The following is a 13,465-nucleotide window of genomic DNA, read 5'->3' as shown; positions in this document are numbered from 1 at the left end:
CCCCAGTCCAGGGGAATAAGGAATGAGGACAGGAGCAGTGGGAGCAGGGGCCGTGGCTAACTGATTCTAGACCCACTGACAATGACCACCAGAACTGATGCCACACTACTCTTGGATAGCCATGTGCCCCACTCCCAGCCCTAACTCCACATCACCACCAGGAAAATCTGCAAAATCACACCAGCAGCAGACTGTTTTGGGGGCAGGTCAGATTGGTGGGGCTGGGGCGATAAGAAGAGGTATCCAACGTGAGGGTGTGGCTGCAGAATTACTGGAGGGAAAAGTCAGGTTACTGAAGTTGGAGGCAAGAAAGGAAAAGAAGGTGAAGCCAGCATAGTCCCGGGCTCATGTTCTGGAAGATCTCTGAAAATGTAGGGTAGCTTGCAACAAAATGCTAAATGGAACGTTCAAAGATGAGTCACTTGCGATTCTACAGGAAGGGTGGGAGAGCTCCCCTCCCTAGGGGTTTGCATCAGGACATCTGCAGGCGGAGGGGTGACTGCAAATTGAAATAGCTCCCTCAATGCACCAGTTATTCACCCAAACAGAAGCTACAAAAAGGAAAGCTTAACAGCTCCTTGGAGCTGAAAGGCTACCCAGATACAAAGTGCACATGGCAGGAGAGAGGCATTAGCCTTAAAGATAGGTGGAGAGCACCAAAGCATTTATTCCACATCCATTTCCATCGTGCCAGGCCTTAATGATGAACAGAAGAACGTGATCTGGGCCACAACTGGAACTGACCGTGCCAGGGGATGCAGCTGTATAATCATACTTATAGCGTGCTCTCCAGCCTTTCCGGTCAGACAGAATCAAAGCAGGACTTCTGGGGAATCAAGTCATCAAAGTGAGTGTTGTTTCAGACTACCCCCAGCATCCCACCCACCAACAATGGTATGCAGTCAGTCATTCAACATTTGGTGCAGAAACACCTTCACTGTCCTGAAAATGACTAAGTAATATTCAGGCGTTAATTTAAAGTTGTCCTTTAAATGGACTGAGGGACACTTGATAGACTGAATTTAAAGGCGCTAAATATTACCCCAGCTCTCCCACCCTCCCTGAATATTAAGAGGCCACGAAGCAATGCACCCCCCACCTGAGCCTGTTGAAGAACCAGCATTTCAAAATCTAAAGTACTGAAGAATTCTCTACAAGGCAGCCAGTCCCCCAGGGCATCGGAAGATTTGTTTGTTTCAGATTGGATACATATCTTCAGTCTATGTCCCACTTTTCATATGTTATGAGCAAATGATTAAGGAGAATGAATTATTCTATTACTCTTTACCAACAAAGATGTAAGAATTTATAAAGAGGCGCTACTTATGAAACAATTTTAAGAACAGTTGACTACTGCCTTGGTCATTTGGGCCTCTGTTACTCATCTGTAAAAAAGGAATAATAATGATAATGTTTGTCTCACATGTTGATGTAAAGATAAAATAAGATATGTCTGTACTGAGTCTAGTCCAGACCTCAGAACATACTTGATAATCAATATGAGATAATTCTTCTATTAAGTCTAACATTTGTTATTACCATAAATAAATACTACTAGTTGAGCATAAATTTGCCTTGGTACTGCCAGATGTAGGTTTAAAATCTCTGGTTCCTAATGACTAAATCCTAGCCTGCTATACTTAGAACAGCTTTGTTCTTGGACACACATTGTAATGACTATCCTAAGGAATACTTGCTTCTTTCTCAGGATCTGGTATGAGGACATGATTTGTTTCCAAACGCAAGCTAAGCCAGTTTCCCAGCTATGGCTGACTCCTGTGACCCAGTGTTGCTCTGAGCCAACTTCGGGGCTGGTCTTGGTGCCCAGTAAGTCCCCTGAGGGCAGAATGTTTGGTCAGGTGCCCTGGGCAGGCACAGGGAGCTGGGTTGACCAGAAAACCAACCCAACTTGTGCCAATTAAGGAAGGCAGGCACACACCCCTCTGTGTAAGATGGCCTGTGGGGTCTTCTGAGGTCCCAAGGGCCGCTGTAAGAAAGATTTTTTTCAAAGGAGCAAAGTGAACAAGTGGAGAGAAGGTGGTGTTTGCCTGCTTTTCCCCACGCATGGTAGAGTAGGGAAGACCCTGAGCTGAACTGGGGGAAAAGGCCTGAAGGAGAGTCCCTGGAGGAGACAGGCTACAGCCAGTGGTGGCCTATGGTCTTCTCCCCGATCCTAAAAGCAGCAGGCAGCAATGTTGAAAGGCAATAGCAGAGATATCCCAGGCCATGCGAGAAGGCAACCTACCCAGCAGCTGCTCTCAGTTATTAAGATACAGTGATGCTTTGTACCAGTTTTCATAAACCTCTGCCCTGAGGCCCCCACTGCCTCCCCACCACTCCAGCTGCCATGATCCCTCCTCCAGTGCTGCCTCACCCTCCCCACGATGCAGCAAGCACAGGGTTAACATGTGTCATCGAAGGGGCCTCCAGGACTTTCTCATTGGTCTGAGCTGGTTGTGATATGTTGTAAAGATCCCTGACAGAGGGGTACCCCCAACCCCAAATGGGAGTTTATTGATCTGCACCATCTCCAGCAGGCAGAGGCAGAGCCCCTCGGGGAGTGGGCTACAAGTGGGCTTTGGAACTGAGGTCAGGCCACCTGGTTTAGAGATGCTGTCTCTGTAACATTGGCTGTCACCTGACCTCCCCAGCTACTATTCTCTTCCAAAAACCAAGGCCCACTTGCCACAACCATCCACCCCATTCTTTATTTCCATCAACATCCGCTAAGATGCAAACACTGACTTCCAAGTGACAGCTCTGATTCAACTCTTGGGTTGCCGTCTCTGACCAGAGCAAAGGTGAAACAGCGGAGAGCTCCCCACGATGCAGCACCAGCCTGGAGACTGTGAAACACTGAAGCCAGCCTTTGCCAACCCGCTCACCCACACCCTGCCCCATTTGAGGACTGTAGGCCCTCTTTCTTTCCCTGGCCTCAAACCAGAACAACCTCCCACTCAACAGAGAAAGCCCCCAAAGTCTGAGATTCAGACATGAAAAACTTCTACTTTCACTCATTTGTCCTCTTTTTGTATACTGAAAAATAACTCACCATCTAGCATTAAGTTGTTAGAAATTCCACCAAGAATATATGTAATTCTACAGCCAGTTAAGACAGAGTGGAGAATAAGTCAGAATGGAGCACAAAGATAATGCTTGACAACCCTCCCTCCATCTGACACATGTGCGTGTACAGACACACACACATACTCTCCTCTGGGGAGAATCTTTAAGAAGGACATTGCCAGAGCTGTTAGGAACTATTAACAGCCTACTACGATAGCTACTTGGTACAGTTGCATTGAAGCTATGAGTTTAAGCTAGATCTTTAAAACGTCCGCATCTCTGTTTTTTTAATGTGCAGCTACCTGTTACAGATATACCTGTTAAATATATCGGAGACATTTTATAGTTGTGCTAGGGTTAGGTGATTACGGAAACCCAGGGAGACATAATCACACCACACCATGGCCCCTAGGAGACAAGAGGCCTCGAAGAAGCAGGTAAAATGTCCATGGAACAGAAACTATTCACTCATCACTAGGCCAACTGGTTACCACAAATCATTTCTTTCCCTGCACAAGACAAGCAAGCAGGGTTGTCCCTGTTTCAGACAAGAGAAGAGCAGCAGGAGATGAGCTGTCTTATTATGTACAGTCGCAAGTCCCGTTTCTAATGGCAAGACAATCCTGGGTGGGAAAATATAAAAGCAACTGAGCTGGCAAGAAATCAGAGGAAATACCCTGAACCCTTCCTTCTAAGTAAAGGAATGACACCTTCTAAAGCTCATAACCAAAGAGGAAAAGAGAACAAAGGTTACTAAATATAATTTTGATTTTCTTATCTGATTAGGTGGTTTTCTGTAAGTGTTGGGCTTGATTTTAAAGACATGCCTGTACAACAGGAAACCAACTCCAGTACAAAAACGAAAGTCATGTGGAATTTTTGAAAACTGCCCTACAGTAGAATCCCTATCCTAGTTGTTATAATGAAAATAAGGTATAAATGTCAACCTTGTTAGCATGGCTGAGCCTCATGTTCAAGGGGCAGGTGAAGCAGATCGTGGAGCGAGTGGCCCCACAGGTGACACCACATGAAACGAGAGGAGAGAGGCAGGTATGAAGGTATTTGAGCATCAGGGGAAGACTTACTTGGGAGACCCGGCGGGTTTCCAGTACCTGCAGAAGAGGTACTGTCCATCAGCGTTGACCAAATGAGGGAGGTCCTGGTACGGAACGCTTTGCGGGGTCCGCCTGGGAGAACTTTCCTCCGGCATTCTGAAAGGATCTCCAAGTCCTTGGAAGAAAGGAGGACACATTCCAAAGTCAGAAACATGGCAAACGCAGAGAACAGGGGAGAAAAAGCCTTGTCGGTAACATTTTTTAAAAAAGCAGTTTTTAAAAACTCCATTTCAAAGATTTAAAAAATACATCTCTTGCAATCTCTCCAACACTGAAAAGCCCCATTTGTTCTTAAGAAAAGCTGACTTTATTTTTTAAGTGCCTCATTACAGCTCCCCCCCCTTTCCTCCACCCCTTTCCATCTGTGTTTATTTTAAATCATTTCAGGAAACTTCGACTTAAGGACTATTTTAGCTATAATCAAGTGGAAATTATAGTTAGCTCTGTGGGAATAAAGACCCAGCTGCAAGAAGACCCAGCCATCTTCAAATTTCCCAGGAAGTTTCAAGGGGGCACAGTAATGAGGTGATGGCGCTCCCTTTAATTCCTCCTGCCTGAAATTCCAAAGATGCCGGCTGGACGAACCTGTTTCCATCATTTCCTGGTGTTTGCATTCCACCACCACGACAGCCTGGAGAATTAGAGCCGGGCAGATAAGGGCTGGGCAGATAAGGGCTGTTCCCTCATCGCCGAGGTCAGAGCGCGGCATCCAGCGGCTGGAGCCCCCGTCCGCTCCCCCGCGCCCTGCCCCGAAATCCTGCCTTTCGCCTTTCGGGGTGCTGAGCCCGGCAGCCTGCTTCCAGCTCTCACTGACAAGTTCTCCAAGGCTCCCCTCCCTTCCCAGGGCGGGGAACAGGAGCCTGCGATCCTCCACTACTAGTTCGTGTCATCACTTTTCCTAAAGAAATCGCCGAATGGGGCTCGGGGAAGGGAGGGGCTGGGAGCCCAGCACCCACTGCCCGAGAACCTGGGGAACGCTCTGCGCACACCGAGGCGGCTCGCACACGCACAAATGCGGGTCCCCGAGGAAAGTCACCCCGCGGCTCCTGGCAAACTTTGCTTCCTGCCTGTCTCCGACAGCCCAGGGAATGGAGTCCGGCAGCTGTCACGGGAAATGCCACGGGAAAACCTGGCCACTGCGCCCGGGTCTCCGCGCGGTCGGCGGAGCTGGGAAGATGGAGTTGATGCGGACAAGTTGGTTTGGGGGCTGGTGCGAGGGCGCGGGGAGGGCGCGCGCGCGCACACACTGACACGCGCGCGCACAGTGGTGCACACACGCGCGCACAAGAGGGTGCGGGAGCCCACGCCCAGCGGGCCAGGGACCCCGAAGCTGTTCCCCACCCCCTGGCGACGGCACTTGCAAGCTGGGGCGGTGACCAGGAGGCAGTTACCGGGGCTCGAGCGCCGCTGTCGCGTTCCTGAGCGCTGCGGGTCCTAGTCTGCCGCGGGCCAGGGTCGGCCGAGCTGGGTGCCTCAGCTCCGGGGCGACAGGGTGCGGCGCCTGAGCCGCCACTTTATCCCTGAGCCGGCTCGCGGTGGGGCGGCCCGCGGTGGGTGGGGACGAGGGAGACTGACGGGAGGCGCGCGGGGAGGCGGCGCCCAGGGCCCACGTGTGCCTGGCCTGCCGGGGGGAGCGGGGGCGCATTCGTGGACTCGGCCACGCGCTCCTCGCGCCTGCCTCGTGGGCTTCGGCGCCCCAGGGTAGCCGCGGGGGGACTGTCACGGGCCCTGAACAGAACTAGACTCTCCAGAGGTGAGACTCTGGAGGACACGCCACACCCATGCGGGCATACACACCATGGGGCCCACAGGCCCGCACACATAGGGACACGCCTACACCACACACACAGATAACACATGAGCAGGCACACAGACCCACACAGAGAGACCACAAGTATAGGCATAGACAACACACTGGAACACATATACACACACTAACATGCACTGGGACACATATCAAATGCACACAGACACACCACGTGCATGCATGCACACAGACCTCCCCACAGATAAACAAACGTATACACTATACACATACAGACACAGAACTCACCACACACAGACACACAGCACATACACACTCAATGCACAAACTCTGTAGAGATGCACAAACCCACATAGATACACATAGAGGGGAACATGGACCCAGAGAGACACTCAGATAAAAACAACCCACACAGAGACACACATAGGCATACACACATGTCATCCACATAAGGGCAGACACACTCATATCACACACACACACACACACACACACACACACACTGTCCCCCCCACACACAGTCACACACAGACACACAAATAAAAAGCGAGGGGTGGCGGCGGGGGGGGGGGGTGGCGGTGCACAAATCCCTAGGAAGTAGGCAGAGATAGACTAGTGCAGGCCTTCTCCCTCCAGCCCCATCCACAGCAACTCTCCCCTGACCCAGGAGTCAGGCCCCCAAACAAAATGTCTGGTGCATCTACACAGGCCAGGGGAAGGTCTGGAAGCTGTCCAGGACTCCTGGCAATGTGGGTGAGAGGGTACAGAAAGGAGCACTGGACTTAGAGTCCAGACCACCTAGGCTGATCTAACCTGAAACTCAGGAGCTATGTCCCCAAGAAGTGTCACACATCCCTTGCTCTCACTGCCCTCAGCAGGCTTTGTATCCCTTCCTTCTTTCACAAAAACGCTTTACACCATAGCCATGTTGAAAATAATTGCTGTCCTTCCGAAACTGCTGTCTCAATATCACACTGTGTGGGGAGGCCCAGGCTTAGAGCCTGCGATCTAACTTAAGAAATAAAGCAATAGCTTTTGAAAAGCAGCCTAGAATATTTCAGGCATTATTTCTTCAAGCACGTTTTTAGCCCCACCAAAAACACATACAGACACAGAACTCACCACACACAGACACACAGCACGTACACACGGGAGATACATCTTTTTTTCTTCTCCCTTTGGACTCTAATGATATGAATATTGGTTCTTTCATTATAGTCCCATAGGTCCCTGAGGCTTTGTTCAAATTTTTCTCAGTATATTTTCTCTCTGTTGTCCAAACTGTGTAATTTCTACTGTCCTATCTTCCAGTTTACTGATTCTTTCCTCTGTCCCCATCATTCTGCCTTTGAACCCATCCACTGAGCTTTCAATTCAGTTGTTGTATTTTTCAGTTCTAAAATTTCCATTTGGGTCATCTTTAGCTTTTCTATCCCTTGCCTGAGACTTCCTATTTTGCCTTAGTTTCTGGCATGTTCATAATTGCTCATTGAAGCGTTTTTATCATGGCTGCTTTAAAATCTCTGTTCTTTCTGTTGGCATCTATTCATTTTTTTTTAAATTCAATTTTAGATCTCTCTGGTTCTTGGTAAGATGTGTGATTTTCTGTTGAAATCTGGACATTTTCTGTTGTTGTGAGACTCTGGATCTTATTTAAACCTTCTGCTTTAGCTGGCCTCTGCTGCTCCAGGCCTGGAGTTGGGGGACAAAATGGAAGGGCTGCCTCATTGCTTCCAGGTGGAGGTAGAAGTCTAGGTCTCCCGTTCAACCTATGTGGGTGTGGGCCATATGATGCTGACTAGTATAGAAAGGGTAATATCTGAAAGTTTTCTGTCTTATTCAGTTTTCCCTCTCCTGGTTCTTTGGTTGGAAAGAGTGGGCTTTTGTTGGGCATTGTCTGTTCTGCCCCCATGGCATTTCTGGGTTGCTGGCTTCTTCAGCTTCAAGTCTGGAACATATGAGGCAAAACAAAACCCAGGGAACTCACCACGTCATTTATTGGGTCCGAAGATCTCAGACTGGTCTGCCTTCTCTCTCTAACTTTCAGAGTCTCCTTATATTTGTTCTATATATAATGTCCAGGGCTTTTAGCTGTACTTAGCAAGAGTAGTAAGGACAAGCACATCCCCTCTGCCCTTGCAGATGCAGAAGTTTGGCTATGTATGTATTTCAGTGGTCCCTGCAGACTAGGTAACCGTAGTGACCTCGGTCCCAGCTCCTCTAGACAGGATTACTCTAGGTATGGTGATCTGCAATAAAAGTGCTGGTGGGTAGAACCCGTCCCTACCACCCAGGATGAAAAGACAGGATGGCAATTCAAGAAAAAGTGGCATCTTTCGGCCCTCCACAAGTGTTCTTGTGTGGCCTTCCAGAGATGCTCTGAGGTTTGAGAATAGATTATGTTCAGGTACTGGTGAGTAAGGTAACCATGAGTTTCTATCAACAATTTTAGCATTGTTGTGGGAAAGAAGGAGAGCTTGGAAATGGAGATGGTATTTAAAGCGAACGACAGAGAAGAAGTAAGATTTTGCACATCAAACTCAGGGGAAAAGGAAATTGAGCCAAAATACCTAAGACTCAAACATATGCTCCACCAACTAGCTATATAACTTTCCAGAGAGTCACTGTACCTGGCTGACCTGCCTCCTTTCCTGACATGGGAATATGAACACCCCTTTGGACCTTGGCCAAGATCAGTTGAGAACATGTCTATGGGGCACTCAGCACACCCCTGGGGGACAGTCAGCTCACACTAAGTCAGGGTGGCAGCTTGGTGGCCATGATGTCAAATCTGACCCAAGAAAAAGTACTTTTTGTCTGATAAAATTTTAATGTGGAATTTAAAAATTGGCGATTTTGCATGCAAATCCAGATTCCTGGCTTTTTTGAACTGCAGAGGGATTTGGTCATTCAGTGCCATGGTGTGGACCGTGCTGAGCATGAGGTGCCTATAGAGGAGGAGGAGTTCATAGGTCTAGAACCAAAGAGAGAGGTCAGGCTGGAGACATAGGAGTTGGCCCAGAAATGGTTCTTTCACCCATGGGAGAGGGAACCCTCACCCTAGGAGAGTGGGCAGGTAGAGGTGTGGCTCAGCCACCTGTGTGTTGCATCTGGCCAGCAAAAGGTTTAGCTTGGCCTACAAATGCTTTCAAAATATTTGAGTTAGTAGCCAACATTTATAAATCAGGACATTTCACATACCAGTGCTGGTTTCTGAATTTCCTCTGAAAGGACATTGGCAATGAGGGGCCACGTTTGTGCCGGGCATTGGTCTGCATTGTGGCTGGGTGGAGGCTGCCCCCTTCAGGAGGTATCTGCAACTGCGCATCTGCCCACCCCTCTGCTGAGCTCACTCCAGAAAAGCGAATCTTTGTGTTTTCTGGTTGGAACTTGAAGGAAAGAGAGTAAGTGTTAATGGTGGTGAGCAGGGTGTAATTCTAGACTTTTCGAGGTCTCTGGGACATCCAACTAGAGACATGGCAGGCTGTAGCAGGTGCAGTGTGAGACTAAGGATAGAGATGAGTGTTGGGAAGTAATTGGTGATTGATGTCATGAGAATGAATTAGATTGCCCAGGACATGTGAACTGGAGGGAGAAATGGCCTAGGAGAGATCTTTGTGAGGACAATGGGAAGTAGGAAAAGGAGGGGGGTGAGTTTTCAAAGGTAATAGAGACAGGAGGAGACTTGGAAGGTGTGATTTCACGAATCCAAAGGCACAGCATGTTGTAAGACAAAGGATTAACAAAGTCTAATGCTGTCCAGAAGCCAAACCAGAGGACTAAGATGTGTCCAATAGATTTAATAAGAAGGAGGTCATTTGTGACCTTGGGGAGAACCCAGTTCATGGATTAATCAGGGCAGAAGACAACCTACTCTGAGCTATAAAGTGAATGGAAAATGAGTGGCAACAGCAAGTGTAGACATCCCTTCAAGGTATTTTCTGTGAAGAGGAGACAGTAGAGCACAGTGGTGAAGTCTGTGGATTTTGCAACCAGACAGCCTTCATTCAAGTCCTGGCTCTGTTGACTTTAACTCCACGATCTTGGGCAGTTGATGTCCCCTCTTTATGCCTCTATAGCGCAGGTGAATTACTTAGCTCAATGCCTGGCACCTGGTAGGTAGGATGCAATAAAATTTCACCATTATTAAAGTAATGTATACATGTGTTCAAAATTCCAATGAAAGCTAACAAGTTAACAGTGAATTGTGAGTCTCTTTCCTATTCTGTGCCCTGGTTCCTGTCCACAGAGGGAACCAGCCCTGCGGGTTCTTGTGTGGCCTTCCCAGAGATGCTCTGAGGCTGGAGGAGAGTAGATCATGCTGGGAGCACATGTGAGGAGGGTGGGAGGAAGTAAGATGCCAGGGCATCAGAGGGGAGTGAGAGTGGCTGAGTTCCTAGTGGCTCCGTGCTGCTGGGGTGCCTGAAGAGGCAGATCCAGACTGTTGAGTGACATGAAGGAAGGGGAGTAGGTTTTGACAGTGGTGGACAGAGCTTGAGAAACACCTAGGTGTCTAGGGTCTGACATGCTTCCTCTCTCTCACTTTCCTCTGCTATGTGAACCAGCTGGACCAGCTTGATGGAGCAATGACTGAGGCACAAGCATGTTGAGACACATGGAGGAAACTGACGCTCCCCAGCAGATAAGCAGACAACCTCTATGTACTCTGCTGACCTGCAGTTGATGGCAGATGCCTGAGGGCATCCCGTTGTGACTGAAAGAACCACCCAGTTGAGCTCAGCCCCAAATTGTTGACCCCTAGCACCATGAACTGAGTAAATGCTTGTTGATTTAAGCCATTCCGTTTGGAGTGGCATGTTATGCAGCAATAGCTAACTGATGCAGAAGATCACCATTACATTTGTCATCTTACAACTTCAAGTTATCCTTTCTCTTTACAATAGCCACATTTGGAAGGAGCCCAAGTGCCAATCAGTTGATGAGTATATAAAAAAGCTGTGGTACATTTACACAATGGAATACTACTCAGTCATAAAAAAATAAAGGAAATCTTACCTTTTATGACAGCATGGATAGACCTGGAGAGCATTATGCTAAGTGAAATAAGCCAGCCAGAGAAAAACAAGTACCATATGACTTCACTCATATGTGGAATCTAATGAATAAAATAAACTAACAAACAAAATAGAAACATATTAATAAATACAGAGAACAGACTGACAGCTGTCGGAGGGGAGGAGGGTTACAAGGCTGGGCGAAAAAGGTGAAGGGATTAAGCAAAAAAAGAAAAAAACACTCATAGATAACAGTATGGTGATTACCAGAGGGAAAGGGGGTGGGGGAGGTAGAAGGGGTATAGGGGAGATAAAGGGTGATAGAAGGAGACTTGACTTAGGGTGGTGAACACACAATACAATATACAGATAATGTATTATAGAATTGTACACCTGAAACCTATCTAATGTTATTAACCAATGTCACCCCAATAAAAAGAAAAAAAACAACAAGTTATTCTTTCTCCATAATCACTGTAGGACCTGGGAGGAGGGATTCAACAGTTCAAAATCTAAACATTTTTTTTAAATCACTGATAATTTGGCAGGGGGGGGGGAGCGGGGTGGAGAGAAAGGAAAAATAAAAACACTTTGAACTATATATATCTGCAAAAAAGAATTTACAAATGACAACTAGAACAAACAAATTAATAGGATGCACCCAATGCTGACTAAAAAGGTCAGAATTACTCTTCATGTTGTTATGATAGGGTGTATTGATTCTGTTGTTTTGTCTTGTTGAAATATGTTTATAATTTGCCCCAAATCATTTCTGCCTTGGCCCCTTTCCTTATTTTTCCCATAGCGTCTTGAGTTTCTTCTTTGTCAATTCTTCCTGCATTTGGGGCCACTAATGCTCATGGTTGAGAAAGAACTGCTGGGTATTAAATTCAAGTATAAGTTCTAAAATGTATGTGAGTGCAGAAAAGTTCCTGAGCGTTGACTCCGCCCTCCACTCGACTCTCCCATGAGGGCACAGTTGTAAAAGTCATTGGAAACAATTGTACCAGAAGGACAGGTGTCTAGGGCACCTTCCTGCCTTTCCTTGACCTCTAAGCGTCATGCATGGAAGACAAAACAGTGAAGTTTGAATCTTTTCAGTGTGGTTTCTGCAGAAGATACATCAATTAAAATCAAAACAGGGAAGTACACTAATAGCTGATTCCAGTGCTGCTCTCATCAGCAGTGGGCCCTGTGGGTGGGCTCTAACATGGGATTTTACAGCTGAGGAAACGGCACCTGTCCCCTTACTTGCCCGAGGCCTGACGTGGGGAAGTGGCAGAACCCACCCTTGCACCCCATCTGTCTGCCTGCTCTGTCCTCTCCTTTCCTGCAGACTGGTGTGTGCATTGAAATTGCTAGGGAAATGCATGCAGGTGTCTAGCATCCAGGGAGTTAAATCACAGTCAGCTTCACTGTGAAGGTCTTCTCTTTTGCCTTTCTGATGAGTAGAAGGCAAAGCCTTCATTAGGGTTTATGGATCTGTAATGCCCTCCACTTGCTCATCTCCCTGTTTAATAAAGGCGACCATATGTCACTAGGTATAAACCAGTTGGCTTTGTCCTCATTCGTTTATTTGTAGGATTACCTTAAATTTGTGGCAAGTGTTCATTTTCTATTTAAAGAAACCTTTTACAATACATGAAGTTTAAAACATGGGTTGGTTTAAATGAAGAGATTACGTAAATAACTGAGTACATAGGACCTTGATCTGGAAAAGTCATAATGTCAGTGCTGTGGCCATAACTGAGGTTGGGGACATGCAGGGGGTGGGGCTGGTGGGAGAGGTGAGCTTGAGGAGCCCCCCCCCCCACACACACACACACACACACACCCCGGCCCTGCAGCAGAATTTTCCAGGTCAGGCTCCTTCCATTCCAGCTGATACTGCTCTTCAGGGTGTCAGCTTCCTGTGGGTCAGGAAAAGGACTGGCCCGGATTGTCTTCCAGGGTCCTCCCAGCCTCAGAAACAATCACTCTGTGGGTGGCTATTTTTGTCTGTAGTCAAGCACCAGGACCAGGCCTATTGGGAAAGGCCATTAAGTACAATCAAATTTACAAAGATGAAAACACAGGTTCCCACCCACACAGCACCTTCTTTAAATGCATTTGGCAAATCCAGAATGTCAGCAATTAGTAACTAGGCCCAATCGTTATAATGAGATTTGCACTGTGTGGTAAAGGGAAAATTCTTCCACTCACTAACCTGGTTAATGGAGCAGCTAAAAGTTAAACATACTGAAAAATATTCCATTGGGGTCATTATAAATGCAAATAAAATGGACTCTGCTAGCAAATAACAGTGGTGGTAACCAATGTCCTTGTTACCAGTGGTGGGTCACACATGTGTCTTTCTATTTTACTTTTTGAAAAACTTTTTTTTTCACTTCTCTTAAAATAGATGCACTGACCTAATACTAGCGTTTGGCCTTTGAAGGCAAATGAGGCAGTGGTTATGTTTAGGCAGGGAAAGTCCAATGAGGGCTGACTAACAATGCAGCAAC

The 13,465-nt window shown here is 47.3% G+C and overlaps 1 protein-coding gene across 4 annotated transcripts in view; it reads right to left on the bottom strand.

Annotated features, from left to right (window-relative positions):
* MGLL (monoglyceride lipase) overlaps nt 1-13,465 on the bottom strand; it is a 157,402-nt gene that overhangs the window by 98,803 nt on the left and 45,134 nt on the right. The window contains exons 1-2 of one of the 4 annotated variants that reach the window (XM_080683519.1): nt 4,767-5,733; nt 4,152-4,296 (exon numbers count right to left, since the gene is read on the bottom strand). In XM_080683519.1, coding sequence (XP_080539645.1) covers nt 4,152-4,296; nt 4,767-4,890 — 269 coding nt within the window. In that variant the 5' untranslated portion in view covers nt 4,891-5,733. Of the gene's footprint in view, nt 1-4,151; nt 4,297-4,766; nt 5,734-13,465 lie in introns of those variants that run through there. The other 3 variants (XM_080683520.1, XM_080683522.1, XM_080683521.1) reach the window with 3 other exon arrangements.

This window comes from Plecotus auritus, assembly GCF_963455305.1.
Source record: "Plecotus auritus genome assembly, chromosome: 8".
In the NCBI taxonomy this organism is placed as follows: Eukaryota; Metazoa; Chordata; class Mammalia; order Chiroptera; family Vespertilionidae; genus Plecotus; species Plecotus auritus.
This window is presented reverse-complemented; position numbering and strand designations above follow the sequence as displayed.